At 44.1% G+C, this 27,026-nt stretch overlaps 1 protein-coding gene across 5 annotated transcripts in view; it reads right to left on the minus strand.

Moving 5' to 3' along the window:
* Window positions 1–27,026, minus strand: part of GPAM (glycerol-3-phosphate acyltransferase, mitochondrial) — a 148,736-nt gene that overhangs the window by 24,962 nt on the left and 96,748 nt on the right. For all 5 annotated transcript variants that reach the window (XM_029610377.1, XM_029610373.1, XM_029610376.1 and 2 more), the window contains exons 12-16: window positions 24,005–24,090; window positions 11,827–11,942; window positions 10,856–10,926; window positions 807–1,068; window positions 430–587 (exon numbers count right to left, since the gene is read on the minus strand). In XM_029610377.1, the coding sequence (XP_029466237.1) occupies window positions 430–587; window positions 807–1,068; window positions 10,856–10,926; window positions 11,827–11,942; window positions 24,005–24,090 (693 nt within the window). The remainder of the gene's footprint in view (window positions 1–429; window positions 588–806; window positions 1,069–10,855; window positions 10,927–11,826; window positions 11,943–24,004; window positions 24,091–27,026) is intronic.

The following is a 27,026-nucleotide window of genomic DNA, read 5'->3' on the forward strand; positions in this document are numbered from 1 at the left end:
TAGGAAGAGCGTCACTAGAGATGTATCAATATGTATCAATGGGCTGAAATGTATCAATAGGCTGAAATGTAAATATTGTGCTGTTCAATTTCTCCCCTTCCATCCCTAGTTTATTTTCCTTGTTTTTTGTAACTTTCCCTCTCCCTTTTTCTGATTCACTGTATTTAAAGTTCAAGGTTCTTATTGAAAATATTGTTTTTTACGTTACGTTATGCTTTACACTCCTTGTTATTTGTAAACCGGGTTGATGTGATGCCTATCATGAAACTCGGTATAACAAAAACAATAAATAAATAAATAAATAAAGATATTTTATGGCTAGATTTTAAGCAGCTAAATGCAAAAGAAAACAAAAACAACTCTCAGACCAAAGCACCGGTAGACCAAATACCTGCTGGCTAATATTCCTCTGATTAACTTGTGTCTTACCAGGGACAGCGTGCCTTCGTTGGAGAGCAGATAGCACAAGCTTGCAGCGGTGCGGATCAGCGCTTCCTGGCTGATGGCACTGTGTGCAGTGGCACTGTGTGCAGTGGCGCTCATCCTGTTCTCAGCCCACTTATTCAGCTGTGCGTGAAGGCTGCAAGCTGCATCAAAGAATGGAATACACTAATTAAATATTGTAGAACCAATTTGAGAAGCAACCAATTAAGGACTTCTCAGCTGCTCTCCAAGATATGACTAGCTTTGGTAGGCTTTCATATAAAGTTCCAAAGAGCATGGCCTCATGCAATTACAACCTTACTCAAAGTTTAAGTCATTACGTCATACCACCAGCCTTGTCTTAGACCATTCTCAATACGTACCAATAATGGCTTCCATGATAAAGACGTGCAAGACCCCATTGCTGTAGAAATTGAGCTCAAAAACTGCAGGAATCGTGGTGTTTGGGGAGATGAAGAACTCATTCCGGCTCGTGCTGGTGATGTTGACGGAGTTCCCCAACAAGTGTATGGCATGCATGACCACATCTTCACAATTGCCCGAAAATCCCAGGTCAAAATCACGTGCCAAGACTTCCTCTTTCATAGAGAAGAAGTCGTCTACCAACATGGACAGCTTAATTCCCTGGAGAAAATAATTAAGCACAGAAAGGTCAGAGGAGGACGCTAAGAGGGGCTTGTACCCACTGGTAGATCATCCAAGCCAAGGTGATTATTCTCAGGCAGGACAACGACCAAGGGGAGATTTGTGCAAATGTTGTATATCAATAGACACAACAGTGATCTCTCCAATTTCTTACCTCACAAGCAACAAAACAAGCTGGCATCCTCTCAGGCCAAGGGGAAATGGTTTTCACCAGCTTCAGAAGAAGGGATGCATAGTAATATAGCAGGCGATGGCAGAAAAAGACCAATTGGCTCTTCCAGTCTGCCAAGCTGTAAAAGCTTGACTGCTTGCCTTACCAGGAACCTTTTGTTTCCTACCCTCAAGTTTTCCCACTCCACCAGAGTGGTTATATCATGAAACATTTTAGCTATAGACAGTCATGGCCAGAACACTAAACATCTGGAGGGCAACATTCAGCCTCTCAGAGGCTCTTCTAGTTAGCTGGATAAGTTTATTAAGCAGCGCATCGTGCCGCTAAATATACCCAGTTATCTTAAAATTAGCCAGCTATGTTTATCCGTCTAACTTTAGGACAGGTCAGCAGCTCAACCAGAGTAAGCCAGCTAAGTTAACCGGTTAATTTTGAATATCGGAGTTAGCCAGTTAACTTATACGGCTCTGTTCCTCTCCAAAACACTTCCTGCCTGCCCCCTAGAGCGCCCCCGACTTATCCAGCAGGGCCTGTACCAGACCATGTGGTAAGCCCTCTGGCCCTGTCTGATTGCTGCTGCTCACGAATCGGAAAGGAAGGACCCTGTGTCAGGTGCAGACTGAGTGAGCACTCACCCAGCACCCCTCCTATACTACACGCAGACCAGGCAGAGTGGTCCCCTTTTCTGCAGCCATGCAGTGCTCTCCATGGGCGCTGCACAGGCGGGCATACTCTGATTTCTCCACCAGCGCACCTACGTGCGACCTAGCCCGATCGCAGTATATCTCCCCCCCCTCCCCCCCATCTTCAGAGCTGACTGATACCCACCACGTGGCCCTGAACAGCCTTCGAGGAACGGCTCCTGACCGTACTGAGGAGAGAAGCTCCCCCATATAGCTCATTGCTGTTTGGGGTTTTTTTCCCCCCCCAATCACAAAACACATGAGGTGGGGGGGGGGGGTGAGAAGAGGACACCACCAGCAAACCTTCCTCTCAAAGCAGAGCTCAATCAAATCCCTGCAGGGACTGGGGAACTCTGAAACAGGCTCGCTCTGCTGGCTGCAACCAGCGGCATGGCTCGGGGTCTGATCTCTAGATCCGGCAATATCCTGGCCGTACCATCTGCTGGAGGCAGAAAATACTGGATTCTCAATGCTAGCGCCACCCTCCTAAGTAGCGGCTGTGATGTCACAGAGGAAAACAGCGCTGTCTGCCTCCATCTGCTGGTAGGGGGAAATAACCCACTTGTCAGGGCTGACTTGTGTAGCAGGATGAGAAGGAATAGATCTTTTAATGTTAATTAGAAACGCATTAAGAGAAATCAGGGAAGCAAACCAATTTGGCAGTGCAATAATAATGGGAGATTTCAATTACCCCAATATTGACTGGGTAAATGTAACATCAGGACTTGCTAGAGATATAAAGTTCCTGGATGTAATAAATGATTGTTTCATGGAGCAATTGGTTCAGGAACCAACAAGAGAGGGAGCTATTTTAGATTTAATTCTTAGTGGAACACAGGATTTGGTGAGAGAGGTAACGGTGGTGGGGCCACTTGGCAACAGTGATCATAACATGATCAAATTTAAACTAATAACTGGTAGGGGGACAATAAGTAAATCTGCAGCTCTAACACTAAACTTTCAAAAGGGAAACTTTGATAAAATGAGGAAAATAGTCAGAAAAAAACTGAAAGGTGCAGCTGCAAAGGTTAAAAGTGTTCAACAGGCTTGGACATTGTTTAAAAATACAATCCTAGAGGCGCAGTCCATATGTATTCCACGCATTAAGAAAGGTGGAAGGAAGGCAAAACGATTACCGTCATGGTTAAAAGGTGAGGTGAAAGAGGCTATTTTAGCCAAAAAATCATCCTTCAAAAATTGGAAGAAAGATCCATCTGAAGAAAATAGGATAAAACATAAGCATTGTCAAGTTAAGTGTAAAACATTGATAAAACAAGCGAAGAGAGAATTTGAAATGAAGTTGGCCATAGAGGCAAAAACTCATAATAAAAACTTTTTTAAATATATCCAAAGCAAGAAACCTGTGAGGGAGTCGGTTGGACCATTAGATGACCGAGGGGTTAAAGGGGCTCTTAGGGAAGATAAGGCCATTGCAGAAAGACTAAATGAATTCTTTGCTTCCGTGTTTACTAGTGAGGATGTTGGGGAGATACCAGTTCCGGAGTTGGTTTTCAGGGGTGATGAGTCAGACGAACTGAACGAAATCACTGTCAACCTGGAAGATGTAGTAGGCCAGATTGACAAACTAAAGAGTAGCAAGTCACCTGGACCGGATGGTATGCATCCCAGGGTACTAAAGGAACTCAAAAATGAAATTTCTGACCTATTAGTTAAAATTTGTAACCTATCATTAAAATCATCCATTGTACCTGAAGACTGGAGGGTGGCCAATGTAACCCCAATATTTAAAAAAGGCTCCAGGGGTGATCCGGGTAACTATAGACCAGTGAGCCTAACTTCAGTGCCGGGAAAAATAGTGGAAACTATCCTCAAGATCAAAATTGTAGAGCATATAGAAAGACATGATTTAATGGGACACAGTCAACATGGATTTACCCAAGGGAAGTCTTGCCTAACAAACCTGCTTCATTTTTTTGAAGGGGTTAATAAACATGTGGATAAAGGTGAACCGGTAGATGTAGTGTATTTGGATTTTCAGAAGGCGTTTGACAAAGTCCCTCATGAGAGGCTTCTACGAAAACTAAAAAGTCATGGGATAGGAGGCGATGTCCTTTCGTGGATTACAAACTGGTTAAAAGACAGGAAACAGAGAGTAGGACTAAATGGTCAATTTTCTCAGTGGAAAAGGGTAAACAGTGGAGTGCCTCAGGGATCTGTACTTGGACCGGTGCTTTTCAATATATATATCAATGATCTGGAAAGGAATACAATGAGTGACGTTATCAAATTTGCAGATGATACAAAATTATTCAGAGTAGTTAAATCACAAGCAGACTGTGATACATTACAGGAGGACCTTGCAAGACTGGAAGATTGGGCATCCAAATGGCAGATGAAATTTAATGTGGACAAGTGCAAGGTGATGCATATAGGGAAAAATAACCCTAGCTGTAATTACACGATGTTAGGTTCCATATTAGGAGCTACCACCCAAGAAAGAGATCTAGGCGTCATAGTAGATAATACATTGAAATCGTCAGCTCAGTGTGCTGCAGCAGTCAAAAAAGCAAATAAAATGTTAGGAATTATTAGGAAGGGAATGGTTAATAAAACGGAAAATGTCATAATGCCTCTATATCGCTCCATGGTGAGACCACACCTTGAATACTGTGTACAATTCTGGTCGCCGTATCTCAAAAAAGATATAGTTGCAATGGAGAAGGTACAGAGAAGGGCAACCAAAATGATAAAGGGGATGGAACAGCTCCCCTATGAGGAAAGGCTGAAGAGGTTAGGGCTGTTCAGCTTGGAGAAGAGACGGCTGAGGGGGGATATCATAGAGGTCTTTAAGATCATGAGAGGTCTTGAACGAGTAGATGTGACTCGGTTATTTACACTTTCGAATAATAGAAGGACTAGGGGGCATTCCATGAAGTTAGCAAGTAGCACATTTAAGACTAATCGGAGAAAATTCTTTTTCACTCAACGCACAATAAATCTCTGGAATTTGTTGCCAGAGGATGTGGTTAGTGCAGTTAGTGTAGCTGGGTTCAAAAAAGGTTTGGATAAGTTCTTGGAAGAGAAGTCCATTAACTGCTATTAATCAAGTTTACTTAGGGAATAGTCACTGCTATTAATTGCATCAGTAGCATGGGATCTTCTAGGTGTTTGGGTAATTGCCAGGTTCTTGTGGCCTGGTTTGGCCTCTGTTGGAAACAGGATGCTGGGCTTGATGGACCCTTGGTCTGACCCAGCATGGCAATTTCTTATGTTCTTATGTTCTTATGTACTGTGCTTTGTTTGTTTGCATAACTGGCTGTGGATCTGACCAAACCAGATGAGATTCAGCTATAGCTCCCCGGGAGACAGAGGGTAAATGGTTTTAACAAGCAGTTTTGCAGTGCTCCTGGTCTGCAAAAATTATATTTTTTTGCCCAGACATTATTGAGAATTTTGTTTAGAGAAAGAATAGGCAATGAGAATCCTAAGGTGCTAAGGCTTTTCTTCCATTTTGTCTTTATGGAGAAGACGCTTTGTACATCTGTACCTACATTCATGCTACTTTTACCCTAAACGAAAGAGGCTTCTATGCTGGTTTTGGTTATTTATTTATTTTTATTTTTAATTGGCAAGGTGGTGTGAAGGCTAAAACTATCATACCCCCAACCCTCTATGCCTCCTGCACCTGTACAGCAAACAATTTATTCAAAGAATATAACAAAGTAAATATTACAATCAGCTTTATTACCTAAATCACTGTAAAAATACAAAATGCAAACGTCAAAAAATACATAAATATCACAAACAATAAGCCCAGCTTCCAAAAACCGGGAGTACGCATACACAATAATAAGGGGTGGTTTTTGGATCTATTTTTTCAATTTTTACACGCCATACATCAAAAACACATTCTTAAGATCAATGTTTTAGTTTGTAGGACCGCTACCAAAAGGATCTGTATAACAATCAGACCCGGCATAGGAGAGGTCACTTTACTTTATTATTAATATCAACATTTTTCAAAAACTCTTCAAAAGTTCTATTGCCACGGGAAGATGTGCTCATAGATGCAAACACAGTCACAAAAGCTTTCGTCTCAAAAAAAACCAATCATTGGCAACAAATTGCAGTACTTAGCTTTAAGCCGAGAAACAACGATGAAGTCCCGACGTGATCACGTTTCGGACCACCCAGGGTCCTGCTTCAGGGGTCGATTCTTGATAATCCTTTAAATACGGTTGCTGGAACTCGTTCCCGAAACGGCAAAAACTGGCGTTATTAAATCTCAAATCTTCATTGGCGGTCCGTCTTCGAACCCGCTTAATTTAAAATGGCGAACTGCCAGGGTATTTCCTGGCAGTTCGCCATTTTAACGATGGTTTTTGGGTATTTCCTGGCAGTTCGCCATTTTAACGATGGTTTTTGGGTATTTCCTGGCAGTTCGCCATTTTAAATTAAGCGGGTTCGAAGACGGACCGCCAATGAAGATTTGAGATTTAATAACGCCAGTTTTTGCCATTTCGGGAACGAGTTCCAGCAACCGTATTTAAAGGATTATCAAGAATCGACCCCTGAAGCAGGACCCTGGGTGGTCCGAAACGTGATCACGTCGGGACTTCATCGTTGTTTCTCAGCTTAAAGCTAAGTACTGCAATTTGTTGCCAATGATTGGGGTTTTTTTGAGACGAAAGCTTTTGTGACTGTGTTTGCATCTATGAGCACATCTTCCCGTGGCAATAGAACTTTTGAAGAGTTTTTGAAAAATGTTGATATTAATAATAAAGTAAAGTGACCTCTCCTATGCCGGGTCTGATTGTTATACAGATCCTTTTGGTAGCGGTCCTACAAACTAAAACATTGATCTTAAGAATGTGTTTTTGATGTATGGCGTATAAAAACTGAAAAAAATTGAAAAAATAGATCCAAAAACCACCCCTTATTATTGTGTAAAAAATACATAAATCCATGAAAAATACATATGTAATGAACACATTTTTGAATTTTGAAAAAGATGGCATTTTAGCAACGCTAAGGTGTTGGGACGGTGTTGCTAATCTTTGATACTTTGAAAACATAAGTTTCAGCTTTCTCATCAAGTAAATACATGTATATTTAATGTATTGCAGTATCTTTCATTTATTACAAATTTTCTGTAGATTGTTGAATAAAAGGATGTAACCCCCAAAAACAGAACCCTATGAGAAGATTTTGGACAATGATGTGAGTTCTTTAAGAACATGCCATACTGGGTCAGACCAAGGGTCCATCAAGCCCAGCATCCTGTTTCCAACAGTGGCCAATCCAGGCCATAAGAACCTGGCAAGTACCCAAACACTTAAGTCTATTCCATGTTACTGTTGCTAGTAATAACAGTGGCTATTTTCTAAGTCAACTTAATTAATAGCAGGTAATGGACTTCTCCTCCAAGAACTTATCCAATCCTTTTTTAAACACAGCTATACTAACTTCACTAACCACATCCTCTGGCAACAAATTCCAGAGTTTAATTGTGCGTTGAGTAAAAAAGAACATTCTCCAATTAGTTTTAAATGTGTCACATGCTAACTTCATGGAGTGCCCCCTAGTCTTTCTATTATCCGAAAGAGTAAATAACTGATTCACATCTACCCGTTCTAGACCTCTCATGATTTTAAACACCTCTATCATATCCTCCCCTCAGCCATCTCTTCTCCAAGCTGAAAAGTCCTAACCTCTTTAGTCTTTCCTTATAGGGGAGCTGTTCCATTCCCCTTATTTTGGTAGCCCTTCTCTGTACCTTCTCCATCACAATTATATCTTTTTTGAGATGCGGCGACCAGAATTGTACACAGTATTCAAGGTGCGGTCTCACCATGGAGAGATACAAAGGCATTATGACATTTTCCGTTTTATTCACGATTCCCTTTCTAATAATTCCCAACATTCTGCTTGCTTTTTTGACTGCCGCAGCACACTGAACCGACGATTTCAATGTGTTATCCAATATGACGCCTAGATCTCTTTCTTGGGTTGTAGCACCTAATATGGAACCTAACATTGTGTAACTATAGCATGGGTTATTTTTCCCTATATGCATAACCTTGCACTTATCAACATTAAATTTCATCTGCCATTTTGATGCCCAATTTTCCAGTCTCACAAGGTCTTCCTGCAATTTATCACAATCTGCTTGTGATTTAACTACTCTGAACAATTTTGTGTCATCTGCAAATTTGATTATCTCACTTGTCGTATTTCTTTCCAGATCATTTATAAATATATTGAAAAGTAAGGGTCCCAATACAGATCCCTGAGGCACTCCACTGTCCACTCCCTTCCACTGAGAAAATTGCCCATTCAATCCTACTCTCTGTTTCCTGTCTTTTAGCCAGTTTGCAATCCACGAAAGGACATTGCCACCTATCCCATGACTTTTTACTTTTTCTAGAAGCCTCTCATGAGGAACCTTGTCAAACGCCTTCTGAAAATCCAAGTATACTACACATCTACTGGTTCAGCTATATCAACATGTTTATTAACTCCTTCAAAAAAGTGAAGCAGATTTGTGAGGCAAGACTTGCCTTGGGTAAAGCCATGCTGACTTTGTTCCATTAAACCATGTCTTTCTATATGTTCTGTGATTTTGATGTTTAGAACACTTTCCACTATTTTTCCTGGCACTGAAGTCAGGCTAACCAGTCTTTGGTTTCCCGGATCGCCCCTGGAGCCCTTTATAATATTGGGGTTACATTAGCTATCCTCCAGTCTTCAGGTACAATGGATGATTTTAATGATAGGTTACAAATTTTTACTAATAGGTCTGAAATTTCATTTTTTAGTTCCTTCAGAACTCTGGGGTGTATACCATCCGGTCCAGGTGATTTACTACTCTTCAGTTTGTCAATCAGGTCTACCACATCTTCTAGGTTCACTGTGATTTGATTCAGTCCATCTAAATATAATTGCCCATGAAAACCTTCTCTGGTAAGGGTACCTCCCCAACATCCTCTTCAGTAAAAACCGAAGCAAAGAAATCATTTAATCTTTCCGCGATGGCCTTATCTTCTCTAAGTGCCTCTTTAACCCCTCGATCATCTAACGGTTCAACTGACTCCCTCACAGGCTTTTTGCTTCGGATATATTTAAAAAAGTTTTTACTGTGAGTTTTTGCCTCTACGGCCAACTTCTTTTCAAATTCTCTCTTAGCCTGTCTTATCAATGTCTTACATTTAACTTGCCAATGTTTATGCTTTATCCTATTTTCTTCTGTTGGATCCTTCTTCCAATTTTTGAACGAAGATCTTTATTCACTGATGGTAATGTTTGCAGGTAGATGAATATTGTTATATATAAATATAGTAAAAGAATGAATATAAAGTTATTATTTGATATGTTCAGACATTTGCTTTTTATGTTAGAAGATAGAAGATCTCTAGGAGGTTTTTCATTGTGGTGAATGATCATCTGTGTTAAATCCTTTTGAAGTGTTTGTTTTCCTTGTGAGAACAACTGTCTCTATATATCTTTGTGGGCAATCTTCCGATATTATATAACACATTTAACAGGTCAGTCCCCTGAAGAAGCTTTTGTTGAGCGAAACATGTTGGGATCTGAAACAATGGAAGCGATATAAATGTTTTTTAGATGATATTATTTGTAAGCAGTGGTGGCTGATGTGCGTGGTAAGGTATGGTTGTGAGCGTGTATGTTTGATATCCGGATATTTATTGGGTGGTTAATTTTATGTATTTTTCATGGATTTATTATGAATGTTTCATGATATGTTTATATTTTGTATTTTTACAAAAATGTAGGTAATAAAGCCGATTACAATATTTACATTCATTGTATAAATTGTCATGCTGATATACCAATTTTGTAAGCCAATTTAATATTTTTGAAGCCAGTACAGCAAATCACATTCACGTTGCCCTTTATGAGGGTCATTCTAGAAGTCGTTTTCCATGAGTACAAGCAGGCTTGTAAGGAACTGCCCTCCCCTTGCTGCGCGGGTGAACTGATGTGCGTAGTGACCTCACATGCACAACTTTACCCCTAGTAGGGGGGAGGCGTTCTCCTGGCCTCGGTAGTGGGAAAGGCTTTGCACCTACTCACACATTTTTTGAATTTTCCAAAGTCTGCGTGCAATTTTCCTTGGGGGAATCTTACCCACACAAATTAGCAGGTGGTTTTGTTCCTAGAAAAGTGCTCCAAAAAGTGATAGTACAATCATAAAGTATTTTTTACTATTGTTTTTAGTTGTTTTTGCTTTTTATCTTGTTTGTTTGTTTCCTGATTTATTTTGTACGTTTGAACTGTCCTCAGCATTGAACACTGTGGAAGATGCGGATAAGAAGAACTTTTAGTAAATAATAAAATATTTCACTTTGAAAATTAGTGCAAAGTGCGCGGGTAAGAGATACCCATGGACTCTGCACTAATGTGGACAGCTCCAAAATTGTCTCCCCTTACATGCGGTATGGCAGAATGGTTCAGAACCCTAAAAGGCAGAAGTCCGTTAAGAACAGCTGGTCAGGTCTCCCTTTTAAGTGAGAAGGCAGCTGAAAAGCACCAAGAGAGAGAAAGAGGAACTCCCAGACATCACCCAGACGTGCAATTCAATTATTCTCTTGGAAATGGGTAGAGCAAACTTGGGAGTAAAATTACAGCACTGCTATGTAATACACGCAAGCAAGCAAGGTGCTGCCTATTTTAGGCAAGAGGGTAACTGGCTGTGCCAGCTAGGTTCGTGCAGTAGGCTTTTAGCTGGCGTACGGCTAGCGCCGCACCATCTTCGCCAGTGTGGCTTTCATGCTGTGTCGCCTAAAGTAGGTTAGCGCAGAGATTTCACACGTTGTGCTCTTCTTGCACCGCAGAAATGTGATTCCGGTGGGAGGGGTGGGGAGGGGGAGGCAGGCAAGCTGCGAAGCTGCGACACGACAATAAGAGACTGTGCATGCTGACACCTCACCTGTCTGTGTCGGTAAAGCAGCAAACAGGCAACAATGTGAGTTGACATCACGGCGCAAGTCTTGCTGGCAGCTGTAAAGAAAAAAAAAATAGATTTTTTTTTTTTAATGCGGCTTTTTTACAGCATAAGCATTTTATAACAAAGGCATACAATACCAAAAGCATGGGCACTATTTATCACCGTTTCACTGGATTGGCCTCTTCACCCCAAAATCCGACTGGATTTTTTTTAAACCCTACCACACGGGAGGGGGGGCTATTTATTAATTCTGGGCTGCTTTTAGTACATGCGGTAAGTGGGTTTACTGTGTGCGCTAAATATAATGCTATTTACTAAGGGCTGAAAGTCATTGCCTCCGCATATGTGAACCAGTTACACCATCTGATATTGAGATCATTAGTCATTTCCATGCATTGAGCCTGCGGCAACATACAAGCATCCTCTCTGAGCTTATTTAGTTGGGCAGACAATAAATTAAAGTAATAAACTTACACTTCGTTTGCCCTTCTGGCCTGTGAAATTTAACTTCTGGATGTAGTAAACGCCCAGTGTGCCGTTCCAGCGTGCTCCGTCCGCACCACAAGCAAGCGCTAACCACCCCCCCCCCCCCCCCCCAACCCCCCCCCCCCCCCCCCCCCCCCCCCCGCTTTCCTTTGCCAACATTTTCCAGGCTCTCTCCCACCCCCACCAGAATCCCATTTTTTTCTTCCCTCGTCCTCCCATGTGGCTCAAAATTCAATGTACTACTTATCCTCCTGCCAGGTGGGGTTAGGAACAGTGCCGGATATATCGTCCGAGAAACTGGGCCTTTAATTTTGTGCTGGCTGGCATGGGGGAACCGGAATATGCAGAGCACGTGTGCACTTTTTAGTGCACGAGCCCCTCGAGGATCACTGCGGCCACGCAAGTCAGCGAACTGCCAGGTCATCTTAGGGCTAGGCGCCCAACCCATAATCCGAAAGCCCACTTACTAAAGAGCACGTGGTTGGCCAGGTTGAAAATCAGTTGCCTTTTGTAAGATTCGTCACTAAAATCTCTAGAGTTTGCTTGCACAGTCTCGTCGCCTTCGTACACTGCATCATTGGGTCTAAAGTATAACGAGAGAGAGAGAGAGAGAGGAACACTCACAGGAGTGAGGAAAAGCAACCCAATCATTAGAAACACAGCCCCTGTTACAAACCTGCATTACTACAGGTAACACGCAAAGCTCAGGGAAGGCACAGGATGATCAGATAGCTCCATCTTACAGGACAGGCTGAGCCAGTCCTGAGCTATCTCCTTTGTAATTCAGGTCCTCCGGGTGCGTACAGGGATCTAGTTTTTCATTCTGCAATGAAAGCACTTTGCCCCACAAATACTTAAAAAGCCCATCCAAACATTATAAGCAGCAATAAGAGATCTGTCCAGCCTGTCTGGCAAGCTGCTCAGCAATGGTTCATTTTACTCTGCATAAACTCGCTTCACATGCAGAGCATTGCTTTACAGCCTTTTCTCTACTGATATTACCAAAGTTAGGAGGCTTTGTGTTAATGCTTGAATATCTGATTGAGTGTTATGTATGGAAAAGAAGCTAAAACACTTTGCCACCACAAAATAGCAAGCAATAAGGGGACATTCTGGAAGGGTTTTTCATAGTCCTGAGAAAATGTCTTCAGTGGGGCTTGCTCTGGTGGTAGCAATGCCTGAAATTTAGAGGCTTGTAAAAGACAAAAATTGTTCAAAAAAGAGCTCAAAGCCGGTTTATTCCAGCAGGCATTTAGTGAGCTAACAGTAACTTAATCGAGAGTTGCAGTCTAAGAGCTTTGCATAATTTTGTCTCATCCATTATACTTGTTTTAGAAGGAAGTGTTGTCCAATTAAGTGCTATGTTGTTTTATGTTGTATGTATTTTATATTTACTAATTTCATTTTATTTTTTTCTGTTCATTAATTCTGTCATTTTATGAATGTTATATTGTGAACCACTGATTGCTAAAAGCGGTACAGAAGACATCTTTAAATAAATAAATATACACGGGCGGATTTTAAAAGCCCTGCTCACTTAAATCCGCCCGGATTTACGCGAGCAGGGCCTTGCGAGCTGGCGGCCTATTTTGCATAGGCCGCCGGCGCGCGCAGAGCCCCGGGACGCGTGTAGGTCCCGGGGTTTTCTGAAGGGGGCGTGTCTGGGGTGGGGCCGAACGACGCAGCATTTTGGGAGCGGGAGGCGGTGTTTTGTGGGCAGGCCTGGGGGCGTTGCCTCGCCCTCCGGAACTGCCCCCGGGTCGGGTCTCGGCGCACCAGCAGCCCGCTGGCGCGCGTGGATTTACGTCTCCCTTTGGGAGGCGTAAATCCATGGATAAAGGTAGGGGGGGGTTTAGATAGGGGAAGGTGAGGAGAGGGCGAAAGAAAGTTCCCTCCGAGGCCGCTCTGATTTCGGAGTGGCCTCGGAGGGAACGGAGGCAGGCTGCGCGGCTCGGCGCGCGCCGGCTGCCCAAAATTGGCAGCCTTGCGCGCGCCGATCCAGGATTTTATAAGATACGCGCGTATCTTATAAAATCCAGCGTACTTTTGTTTGCGCCTGGTGCGCCAACAAAAGTACGCGAACGCGCTTTTTTTAAAAATCTACCCCACAGTATAAAATCGAAATTATAAATAGTTTAAAATTACATAACAGAGCACATGAAAAAAAAAAGTTAAGACGACAGGATTACTCAGAGTGGGCTTGTTCAAAGTGATGATAAGCCTTTCTCAAAGCTTTTGCTTGGACTCTACCATTAGTGTACAGGTTCAGCCATTTTTTCCCCCCTCATTTTGATTTCTCTCTTTCATGGGCTGTCACTGTGCTGCCTCCCTGGTGGTGTGCTCCTCTGTAAAGCAGGCCCACTACTTCTGCTGCCTTTTTAACCTGAGAAACGGATCCGGCAAGACTATTCACGGCACTTGCGCCTATCCATGAATAAGTGAATGTCCAACACTACCCAAGACTATTCACAGCACGAGCGCCTACCCATGAATAAGTGAATGTCCAACACTACCCAAGACTATTCACAGCACGAGCGCCTACCCATGAATAAGTGAATGTCCAACACTACCCAAGACTATTCACAGCACGAGTGCCTACCCATGAATAAGTGAATGTCCAACACTACCCAAGACTATTCACAGCACGAGCGCCTACCCATGAATAAGTGAATGTCCAACACTACCCAAGACTATTCACAGCACGAGCGCCTACCCATGAATAAGTGAATGTCCAACACTACCCAAGACTATTCACAGCACGAGCACCTACCCATGAGTAAGTGAATGTCCAACACTACCCAAGACTATTCACAGCATGAGCGCCTACCCATGAATAAGTGAATGTCCAACACTCTGCTTCCTTACAGGATCAGGCTCAGGAAGGGAATTTTTAATTCATCTGTTACCTGTATGGCTTATCTGGGATGGGAAGGCAGAAACATTAGTATGCGGGTTTCAAATGTTTGATTTTATGGGGTTTAGATATGTGAAGGGCTAAAGGATGTAGACAGGGGCTGAGGATACGTTCAACAATTGGGGTAAACGGATGGATGTGGCGGGGGGTAGGAATGTTTGGGGGATCAGTCACAATTCTGTGCTGGCACATCGATTGTTTTTTTGTTTTATTTGTTTTTATCTTTCACTACCACTGTGTGAGGTTTTGTTTTGGTTTTTCTTTTGTTCTGTGTCTTGCTAGGAGCACTTTTTTATGTGATAAGCAGTCTGCAAACGTAAAGAACTTGAATGGACAAATTTTTAAACATTCATACATATACTTTTATGTGCCCCCCCCCCTCCCCACATGTTGTGTTATTCAATGCCAGCACCTCCTTGTAACCTTCTGATTTTACACAGATTCACTCACAGAAATTCCCCCAAACGCTAGGCCGATTAGCGCTTCCTGCACTGCACAACAACTTTTAGGACTATTAAGAATTTGATTGGTAACATATATATATATCTACAGCAAGGGGAAGCAGCGGGCCCCTGAAACAGGAGATTGTTAGGCCTACTCTAAAGGATTCCAGTGCATCCGTGTCCCTGCTTATCAAATTACCATCCAATATCAAATTCATGCTCCTTGAGTAGGATCCTGCAAAGATGGGTATTATCCCAACCGGATGACTTGATATTAGAAATTATTATTTTGAATACAGAGCAGAATGGTTTCCACTGAGAGCACGGCAAAGACATTATTATTGTGGCTGTTCCATGAGGTGCGTCGCGGCTTATACTGTAATAATATTAGGCAATACTGGTCCAAATGAGTATTTCCTCAGCGTTTGACTCTGTGTGTCACCTAAAACCGATTGGAAAGGCCGAGATAGACTCTGATTATTGGGGCAGTTTTCTTATGGTGCCACTCATTTTTTTTTTTGCAAGGCCACAGGCAAACGGTTTGTTAAACAATTGTTCTGCATGCTATGCAAGCGATGGAGGAGTAGCCCCCGGGGTCTGCACTGTCTGCCGCCCTTTTTAATGATGTTTTATTGCCCCATTGGGCAATAAAACATCGTGCAAGTTGTATGCCGATGTCGTGAAATGCATTTATTCCTAGTCCAGTGTGTGGCGAGTTTCCTCTGGAAAATTTCTATTTTATGGCTAGGAAAGGATAATTCTCCTCATACACCGATGGGTGTCACTACTGGTACCCCTACTTTGGAGGTGAAAAAGGAGACTTGTAATTTAGAATGATTTCCATCTTTCTTTGAAATCACAGGTTTAAAAAGTTGCAAGGCTTACTTTTTAGAAGTTAACAATTGTTAAGGCCACTTAGACAAATAAATGATAAATAAAATTTGCCCAGAAGACAGGAAGGCTTTAGTGCCTTAGGCTTTCACCGGAGGACTGTGCGCCGGTTCACCAGCAGGAGCACAATGGAGACTGCTAAACACGGACAGTATTTTTTTGGGGAAACCCCCCCCGAAGCACACTGTCCCTATCAAAATCTGTCCTTAGAGAGAGAAGAGCATCCCAAAATGGCAAGGAGCTGCAAACACAAAATTTGTCTACGCAAAGATGCAGAAAAACATTCCCAAGCCCCCACTCCGTTCACAGCCAGGAAGATGAGGAGGGAAGAAGCTCTTCAAGGCTTAATTTTAGTGTTTTGTCAATATCACACACTGGCCACCGGGTGGCAGCACAGCATAAACAAGCAGCAGCTGCTCGTGCTTTGGGCTGGACGGAGAACGGTCCAGGCAGTTCACTCACTTTCCTTTATCCCATATGCTTTTCCTCTAGACCAGTGGTTCCCAAACCTATCCTGGAGCACACAACCCCCCCCCCCCCCCCAAACCAGTCGGGTTTTCAGGATACCCACAATGAATATTCACGAGGGAGATTTGCGTGCACTGCCTCCAGAGCATTCACATTTTATCTCCTGTATATAAACATCTTTGCTCACCCATTTAGAGCCCTAACTGGAAAAAAAAGAAATGACCATATTACGCCCATCTTGTCGTCTCTACACTGGCTCCCTATCACTGCACGAATCATCTACAAATCCATGTCTATCATCCATAAAGTCCTTAACAATGATCATCAAGGACTTAAATCCCTTAACATATCTCTACAGAACCCCTCAAGAAACCTACGTTCCAGCAATTCAAACCTCTTATCAGTCCCTACCGTCAAAGATGCTCACCTATCATCTACAAGAGAGAGAGCCTTCTCCATCGCCTCCCCTAATCTTTGGAACAATCTACCTGAAGACCTAAGATCTCAACACAATATAAAAACTTTCAAAAAAGACTTAAGAACTTTACTGTTTCGTAGATTCTTCTTGGATCCACAATCATCTACACAGACCAACTCTCAAATAAACTCATAACCTTAATTCTCAACATCTCTAACCTCTCTCCACATTCAACCTTATATCTGCAGAGACTTATTTGGTTATGTTTATCATTATTGTTTCTACAACATGTTTGTTGATATCTAATAACCTCTTTGTTAAAATGTATTCCTTTGTAAACCGTTATGATGGCTTTCCGAATAACGGTATATAAAACTCTTCAAATAAATAAATAAATAAAAATGACTTTTTAAAAAAACATTTTCCAGCCAAAAAAACAAAAAACATTGACCTAATGGGGCAAAAAGTTCTAGCTCAAACAGCTCTCCAATGATTTTCTTCAAACAGGAGGCTCTGTTGAAACTGGGAGCATAACGTTTGCCCTGACAGCTGCAAAGCAGCAATGTCTGTCTGTCTTTCCTTATGCAGGGCAGCAGACTTTACCACAAAAAGAAATGCTTCCACCAGCAGCAGCAGCAGCTTCACACTCCAAGTGGGAGCTTTGGAAACTCACCTGGCTATAAAATGTCTTCTACAATCAGTCCACTTTCAGCTGGCTGGATAATAAACCCTCCCTTCCTTCTGGAATGAGAGCTGCCATTAAAGCCTACAGTACCGTAGTTCTTTCCTGACCCCTAAACGCAGTGGTTCTCAACCTATTTCCCATCATGACACACCTGATGGATAACGCTCACATGTCACACACTGTTCATTACAATCCATGGTGAAAATTTAAAAAAAAAAAAAAGACCTCATATTACTTTTATTGTTAAAAATGACACAAGGTAAAGATACAAGTACTTTCTCTCAACAGAAATTACATAAATAGTAAATCTCCCGTACCAGAACAGCAGCAACTTCCAGCACTCAAAACGGTAAGCACCTTATCTAAGAAAAGGCAACACTGAAAATATCACACCAGGCCTTATGACACCAATACACCTCCTATTAGGAAAACGGACCAAGCCAGGCTGCTATAGAGCCCTACACAGAAACTACACGCCAGCAGAAAACCTCACCTGAATCACAGGTGCTGACCCTCACCTAACAAAGAATAAAGAGACCAAAACGCATAACTAGAAGCATGCAGACAAAACTGAACTGGAAACTGCAACAAGCCAGAGAGACTGTATGCAGTGCAACAAAGGAAAAAAAGAAACATCACCCATCCTTATAAAACAAATCAAGAAATATAAAATCAATAGCAATCCAGGTACATACAGGGAACCAATAATTAAAAATGAGGATTAAAAAAATGCTCTCCTCTCCATACCTTGGAACATTGGATTTGCAGGTGCCCTGAGATTGTTGTGAATTAGCAGGAGGAGAGGATGGGAGAGGGGGGAGTTTGCTAGCAACTTTCTCCTCTCTCTCACTTACATAGGCTCTCAATCACAGACACATGCGCTTCTCTCACACACATACACACAGGCTTTCAATCACATACACGTTCTCTGTCATACATAAAGGTTCTCAATCACACACTTACACATACGCTGTCACACACACATACAAGCTCTCAATTACACAGACACTGTCACACACACACACACACACACACACACACACACACAGAGTCTCAAACACACATACTCACTCTCTCTCTACCCCCACTGATGAGCAAATAGAGGCAGCAGCAGCCTCCTCTTCTTATAACCCTTGTGGCCTCGAGAAAGGAGTCCCATCGGTCGTGGGGGCTGACGTTGCTCCGGGCCGCGCTGCTCTTCTTTGGGCCGATGCTGCACGCACCTGTACCTTAGCGTGGGAAGAGTTTTCTCTCGCTGGACCAGCGGGGGACAGAGAAGTGCGGCGACACACCAGTTGAGAACCGCTTCCCTAAGGGATATGCCTGCGTTTCCTCTTCGTGGCTTTGGCCAGGTACAGGATTTCTTTTAAACTGACTCCCCAAGCAAGATTATCTTTCATCTCGGATGGAGAAATGTTTCTAAAAGACATCCGCCCTGGACCACTAATACACACCGAAAACTATTACAAAAATAATCAAATTCATCCTGACGCACAACTGTTTCAGTTTTAATAACAGCAACATCTATCTACAGGTCATGAGCACTGCCATGGGCACCAGGACAGCACCACATTATGCCAACCTTTTTATGGCAAAACTGGAGATATTTTTAAATAAACGTCAGACTAGACCCTTTAAATATTACCAATATATTGATGACATTTTCATAATTTGGTCAGCATTGTAGGCTCTGATGCAAAAGCCGGGGATGAAAACCTCAATCAAAAAGTTCTCCAGGCAGACTGCTTGTTCACTTAACACACCCAGGGCACAAATACTACAATACAATTACCCCTTGTAGCCACATACAATCCAAAGCTGGAAAAACTAAGAAAAAAAAAATCAGAAAAAACCTACAGGCACCACTCTGGAGGATGAAGCACTGAGAGAAATATCCCCGCCCCCACCGGTTTTGGCCTTCAGACAAATGCCCAAATGTGCGGCAAAAACTGAGCAAAAAGCAAGCGTCTAACGGAAACTCGGAAAGCTGCACATAACCCTGCAATGTACCACGCTGCAAACTATGCCAACACGTAGCAGAGTGCCCCACCGTCATCCGCCTGGGAAAGGCAGCCATGGTAAGGGGGATCCTGTTCATGCTCCTCTCTCACGCAGAGCATCATTCAACGCAGCAGAAAACGTGAGGAAGCACGCTACCCTCCCCGTCAGAGAGGCCAGACGTTAAAGGCGACACGCGACTCACCCCAGGCACAACGTCAAAACACCACAGAGAAGACCAGGCCTGGCGGCTCCGCGGGAAGCGTCTTTGGGAACCAGGCCACCGCATGGATGACCTCCTGATCAGGATAATTCAAGGCAAATTAGAAGCAATCCTGGAACGCAGAACACAAGACATTTCAGAACTGACAGAAAAGACCTACTGGGCACTCATCAAACCCCCCCCCCCCCCCCCCAACTTTTAGTTCCTGGCAGTAGGGGGGGGTTTGCCTGCTCTGCAGTTCATTGTTCTGCCCCGAGACACTTTTTCCCTCTGTGCTGGCCTGCACAGGAGTTCACGCAGGGGGCTTTGGATGCTGCTCTGATTCGGAAGATCACCTGAGCAGCATACACGTCCCAGCACCCCTGAGGAAATGGAAGACTGAAACATCCTGCGGTGCCATTGGCCAGGATACTGTGACCAGTCAGAAGGCCATTGGTCAGGGAGTAACTGTTAGTACTGTGTGTACTGATTGGTCCTGGAGGCAGAGAACCCGCCAGTCTCGGCCGGGAGTGCGGCGGCAGCAGATCTCTGTGCTGATGCCCCATTCAGCCTCTTCCTGACCTGCCCAGGCACTAGATAAAGAGTAGAAAGTGTGCTGTTAGCTTTTGCTGTTTAATCCTTATGCTTTTACCCATTTCCTGTTTGCAGATTAAACTATTTTTTCATTCACTGTTGTTCTTTTTTTCTTAATAAGCTTCTTATGGGCCGATACAGTAAAATCGCAGGAGAGCGGGCGAGCGCCCGCTCTCCTGTGCGCGCGATACAGTATTTAAATTTATTAAAATTAAGGCCGATGGTAAAAAGAGGCGCTAGGGACACTAGCACGTCCCTAGCGCCTCTTTTTTGACAGGAGCAGCGGCTGTCAGCGGGTTTGACAGCCGATGCTCAATTTTGCCGGCGTCAGTTCTCGAGCCCGCTGACAGCCACGGGTTCTGAAACCGGACACTGGCAAAATGAGTGTTTGGTTTTTGACCCGCGAGCAGCAGGCCTATTTCAAAATTTTTTTTTATATATATTTTTTTTAACTTTCGGGACCTCCGACTTAATATCGCCATGATATTAAGTCGGAGGGTGCACAGAAAAGCAGTTTTTACTGCTTTTCTGTGCACTTTCCTGGTGCCCGGAGAAATTAGCGCCTAGCTTTGGGTAGGCGCTAATTTCTGAAAGTAAAATGTGCGGCTTAGCTGCACATTTTCCTTTCTGAATCACGTGAGAATACCTAATAGCGCCCGCAACATGCATTTGCATGTTGCGGGCGCTATTAGGTTCGGGGGGGTTGGACGCGCGTTTTGGACGCGCTATTACCCCTTACTAAATAAGGGGTAAAGCTAGCGCATCCAAATAAGGGGTAATAGCTAGCGCATCCAAAACGCGCATCCAATAGCGGGATAACAGTGCTCCGCTGGAGCGCACTGTACTGTATCTGCCTGTTAGTTTGTTAGCTCTCTTGGTCTTGGACTGATTAATAGATGCTGGTATTATGTACATTTTGGGTCTGTGGGTGTTTTTCTAGGAAGCGTGTGACCCTTGGTTTGTGTCGTGTGTCCCAGTGCCCTTAGAAACCACCAGGTGATAGCTTGTGGGAGGGGAACTTGCCCAGAAGCAAGCAGGAACCCAGCTGGTGGGTGGGAAGTTGCCAGTGTAAGAGCACCTGAGCGGTGACTGGCAGGACCCTCTCATCCACTCATCCACCACCCCACTCATCCAGCCATACCAAAAACTACACAAGTGAGAGACCTAGGAGCTCTAATTGACAATCACCTGAACCTGAAAGCTACCATCAACAAAACCACCAAAGACTGCTTTTATAAACTCCAAGTACTGAAAAGAATAAGACCTTTGTTCCACACTCATGACTTTAGAACAATCCTACAATCAATCATCTTCGCAAAGCTGGACTATTGTAACACCATCTTGCTTGGTCTCCCCTCACTACACACCAAACCACTGCAAATGGTTCAAAATGCCTCTGCCCGTATACTCACTAACACCAGGAGAAGAGACCATATAACCCCTATCCTAATGGGCCTCCACTGGCTACCCATCCACTTCAGAATAATCTACAAGGCCATTCTCACCATATACAAAAACATCCATCAACTAGCCCCAATTGACCTTTATTTCCCCCTCCGATTACACACTTCAACAAGACCAACAAGAGATGCCTACAAAGGATCACTTCAAGTACCCCCAGCCAAAACTACCAGACACATTACACTAAGAAATCGGGCCTTCTCCACAGCCGGTCCTACCTTATGGAACTCCATCCCCCCAGATCTTAAAATGGAACCCAGCCTCTCAACCTTCAAGAAAAGACTCAAGACCTGGCTGTTCATGCAGGCTTTTCCTAACTCCAATATTATTTAACTCCTAACAATCAACACACATCACCATCAATATCACTATTAGCTACCTCTTACAATGTAATTATATGTAATTAGCTGGTTTTTCCTTTTTCCTTCTCACTCCAAGTTCTATTTTTCCTTGTTACATGTAACTGCTTTTTCCGCACTATTGTTCAAGTTTAAGGTTATTTTGCACTCCTGTTTCATGTGAACCAGCATGATGGGACTATTGTCTTGAATGTTGGTATATAAAAAAACTTAAATAAATAAATAAATAAAGAGCACCTGAGCGGTGACTGGCAGGACCCTCTGAGAGGCCGCAGGGTTAACCCTGAGTGGGTGTTAGAGGTAGCACTGAGGCATTACATGACATCATTCTATTCTGAGTAAGAGAATAGAAAGCTAGTTAAGAAATAACATTAAATTAGGCCAATAAAAACGGTACACCTTATATATATATTTTTTTTTTTGTTAACCTTTATTCCCTAGCAAGGGGCTAGGATATACGCTTTTTATCTAAAGAGAACAGCCGAATCAGATTCAGTTGGTGGTCGATATACCACCGGTAGCTGTTAACAACAAAAGCGGCGCTCTCTCCCTGATAAGAATAACGTGTCAGAGAATTAGATCCGGAGAGTGCTGGAATGTGAGGTGAGGCATGAAGCACGAACCCAAAATACTTAAGAGGTGAAGACGGATTTCTGGCTGCACAATCACAGCTGTTGAAGGAGAAACTGTGCTAACTGCTTTGCAACGAGATGAGAGCTGGAGCTAGGAACACGGAACCGAAGCTCGCCACCAAAGACCGCAGGCCGTACCTAATGCCGCGGGGCCCGGACCCCCCCCCCCCAAGGACGCCACACGTCAGCCAGGAACAGCATATCAACGCACAGAATCCAAAACAGCGAGAGCTAGAGAAAGTGGACACTGAAACCACCCCCGACCCTTAACTGGAAACTTGATCCTAGGATCTAAAATTACTGTAATACCCCAGTCCGCCCAGGACAGGTCTGCTATGCAGAGTTTGAAAAAAGATGAGACCAAATTACACATACCGGACTTACGTCCTTCCAGATTTGGCACAGGACACGTCAGCTATCCAAGAACTGCGGCAGGAATCTGCTGTGCCATCGGTTCATGTGCTGCATCTAACAAGGTTATGAAGCCTTGTGCAGAAGCACTCGGCCCATGACGCCCCAAAGAAATTATTTAGGTTTATCCAGCGAGACAAGCTAAAATGCTCCGGGAACGATAAGAAACCCAAGCCCGAGACCTCTCCCCTTTAGAAAAAGCAGGTCTGGTTTTCAGGATGGCCGACATGCAAGCTAGCACTCCCCCCACCCCCCACCCCCATCCCCAGCACATTCAATGCAGAGATCCAGTAAAGTGCCCGGCGGCCACGAGGACAAGCAGCCAAAAACCACCGCAGCCACAAAAACGTCGCCAGGACCGATCCCTCAGCAAATCTATTTTTGTCGAGACCTCGCACGAACGAACTCCCTGGCGCAGTACAGGAGGCCTCGCTGAATAAGAGCTTTTACCTAATCATCAAATGCCCGTCTCCCGGCTCGCCCTCCGGGTCTTACTCATCCTCTTCCCCCTTTCTTTCTGGCTCACAGCTGATTCTATTTCACGCATTCACCGGCGTAACGGGAAAACATGGCTGCATCCCACGTTTCAGGCTGGAAATGACTATTTCTTTCCTAAAACAATTAGCAATTATTATTGGGGGGTTTTTTGTTTTAACTTCTGGAACTATAAGCACCCCCCCCCCCCCCCCCAACAGAGCTACGTGGTATCCCGACTTTCAAAGGGAAGTAAAAATATTTCCCCTGGCTTCCTCTGTCAGGACAATCAAACAAGATATTCTGACAACTTTTAGGAAGGAAATGTAAATAAAACCCCACGGTTTTATTTACATTTATTGGGAAACTTCGTAGAGAATTGCTATCTGCCACAAGCAGCATTACTCTTAAAAGAACGAGGTACACGAGTTCAATTTAAAAGGTATTTGGGCAGGAAAAACCTATGTTCGGCTGCTACAGCCAAGCCCATGAACAGAGACGCGCACCGCAATCTCCTCTGTGTTTCTCCACAACCCACTCCAGCACATCCACGCTGCTGTGAAAACAGAAATGCTTAAAATGAGGGAGGAAGGTTTTGTGATTATTTTACTTAGCGTTTGGCCGGCTCCTAAGTAATGCCTGGGAGCAGCCGGTGCGGGGGGGCGAGGACCCTGAAGCCAGCACAGAGGACTCACCTGGAGGAAAGGATAGCCGGCAGCAGGGCACCCTCCAGTGAGAGCAGCGCGGGCATGGGTTTCTGCCTTTGGTTCTCCAGGTATTCCTGCAAATATAAAATTATTACCACCGGTGAGGTTTTACTATACCCAAGGGAAGATAATAATACACTTTTTAAATATCATACTCGGCATTCACGGGAATTATTAGATTATAAAATGATGTAAAAACATTGTAATAAAAAAAGTAACATGGGAACATTTAGTAATAGATTATTCTACCTGGGAATGATAAGGGGTGGGAGGTTCATGTTTCCTGTATAAGAAACTGCAGACTCTTCTACAGTATTGTAGCTCTCTTGTCAAGCACCACCTCTAGTCTCCATGTTCTATTTAATTTATTAAAGTGAGCTTTGAAATCAAAGCTCAATAATCAAAGAATTCGTCCAGGGAACTTTTGGGAGTTTCTTGCCCAAAAACCGAGATTTCAAAATTGCACCCCACTCCCCAGCTAAGATTTTCTCTAACTCGTTACGCACATAAAATTTAGCCAGGTACGAAGGGGAGGGTGCTGGAGGTGTGTTCCAGGGGGCAGGGCTAAATTTTAGCCAATGAGCACAGATATTCAGCAGCACTCGCTTAAAGTGAACCCGGGTAACCGTCACGCTCCACACCCGCTGAGGTTTAGTGGGGAAATCACTTACCTGATAACTTAGTTTTCCTTAGTGTAGACAGATGGACTCAGGACCAATGGGTTTATGCTCCTCTGCCAGCAGATGGAGACAGAGTCAGATTTCAAAGCTGACATCACCCTAGATATACCCCTGCAGTGACCTCAGCCCTTCAGTATTCTCTTCAAAAGCCACTGTGGACATACTAATGAAAAAACTTGATTTTAAGAATGATTAAAATATGATTAAAAACAGATAACCATCCATATCTGTACTCAACCAAACACTGAACCCCAATAAAAATACAGATGCCCTGATCTAGGGACTGGATGACATTTTATCCATAATCTCTTGGAATCTATATCCACTCTACGGGCGAATCCTTGGCACCGTTCTTGGGTGGGATGCTGAGTCCACCTGTCTACACTAAGGAAAATGAAATTATTAGGTAAGTAATTTCTCCATTTCCTAGTGTGTAGACAGATGGACTCAGGACCAATGGGATGTACAAAAGCTACTCCCGATCGGGGCGGGAGGCTGCCCGCTATCCAGTTAACATCGCCCTTGCAAAGAATGAATCCTCTCGGGCCTGTACATTCAAGTGATAGAACCTGGAGAAGGTGTGCAAGGTGGACCATGTCGCCGCTTGGCAGATATCGACGGGAGACAGCAGACTAGCTTACGCCCATGAGACTGCCTGAGCCCTAGTGGAATGGGCTTTAACCTGAGAAGGTAATGGCTTTCCTGCCTCCACAGAGGCTCCTGTGACCACCTCCTTAATCCAGCGAGCTATGGTAGTCTGTGAAGCTGGTTCGCCCCTCTTCCTTCCACCGTGAAGGACAAACAGGCGGGTCTTTCGGACCGGTTCTGAAACTTCCAGACACCACACCAAAAGTCTACTGACGTTCAAATGACGCAGGATGCGGTATTCTTCCATGTCCCTGTGCTTATCTATCGATGGCAACGAAATGGACTGATTCAAATGAAACTCCGAGACTACCTTGGGCAAGAAGGATGAACATCCAGAGGAACGGTTCCCAACATGACAATGCCTGTAGTTCAGAAATCCAATATGCCAAGCATATAGCCACCAAGAACACAGTTTTCAAGGTTAATAAACGCAAGGAAAGACCACGCAGCAGCCGAAAGGAAAGCCCTGCCAAAAATTCTAATACCAGATTAAGGTTCCACGAGGCAACTGGCCACCAGGGGGGCCACCGCATTCCTCGCACCAGGCCTCAAATACTCTCCAGACCCGCACATACGCTAGGGACATAGAGAACTTCTGAGTGCGGAGTAAGGTGGCAATTACTGCCGCAGAATATCCTCTGGAATTCCCCTCCCCCGAGTCATCCACCTCCTGACAGAGTAGGCCTGAACGAGCTACCAGGGCACAAGAAGCAATCTGTACAGTCATTGCTACTGCGTCAAAGTCCTGTTTAAAAATGGACTCCATCCGTCTATCATGCGCTCCTTCCTCTACTGGGATAGTTGTTCACTTATAGATGGCACAGATCAGCGCATCCACTTTAGGGAAACGCAAACGCTCTCTCACTGCTGGATCCAGTGGGTATAGAGCTTCTAACGCTCATCCAACTTTAAAACTTGCTTCTGGGGCAGCCCGTTCCAGGTCAATCAACTCCTGGATGGCTTCCAGTACTGGAAAGTAGCAAGAGGCTTTCCGTAGGGAAATCAGAATGAGATTCTTCATTGGTTCCGTCAGTCTGCCCCAGGAACTCCCAGCATCTTCAGGGTCTGGGAAACCAGGGCCAGCAATTAGTCTCTATGGAAAAACCACAACATGGTCCGATATGGATCTAAACCAGGGGGAAATCGCCCCATCTTCCAAGGAACCAGTATCCACTTCTTCGTCCGTACCATCCCTGCCAGGGATACCCTTGGTGAGGCGAGGCATGCCTCTAGGTCTGCCAATAGGACTGGGAAAGGGAGGGCTTACCAGCTGAGATTCTGTCTGGACAGGGGCAAATGAGGTAGCAGACTGTGCCTGTATGAAGGCTTGAAGGCCCTGGAAAAATTCCACCCAAGTGAAGGCAGCCGGGTCCATGCCTAGCCCAGCAGGTACTGGGGTAGGTGCCGCTGAATTTCCCCCTCCCATGGATGACCCAGTCCCGGGGGTACTCAGATCTGGGATATTTCCACTTAAGGCTGTGGCTAACCCATCCTCTGAATGGGAGGAGCCGGGCTTACAAAGTCCGGGGAGGCCAACTCTCCCTGTGCTTCTTCACAGTGCTGACATAAGTTAGAATCCAGGTCAGACTGTGAAGCCCTAATATGGCAAGCAGCGCAGAGATAAAGGCGCTTATTTTTCTTGGCTGCCGGAGCCATTGGTGGCGGTAACTGTGTTCTGTCGG

Source organism: Rhinatrema bivittatum, chromosome 7 (genome assembly GCF_901001135.1).
Source record: "Rhinatrema bivittatum chromosome 7, aRhiBiv1.1, whole genome shotgun sequence".
Taxonomy (NCBI): Eukaryota; Metazoa; Chordata; class Amphibia; order Gymnophiona; family Rhinatrematidae; genus Rhinatrema; species Rhinatrema bivittatum.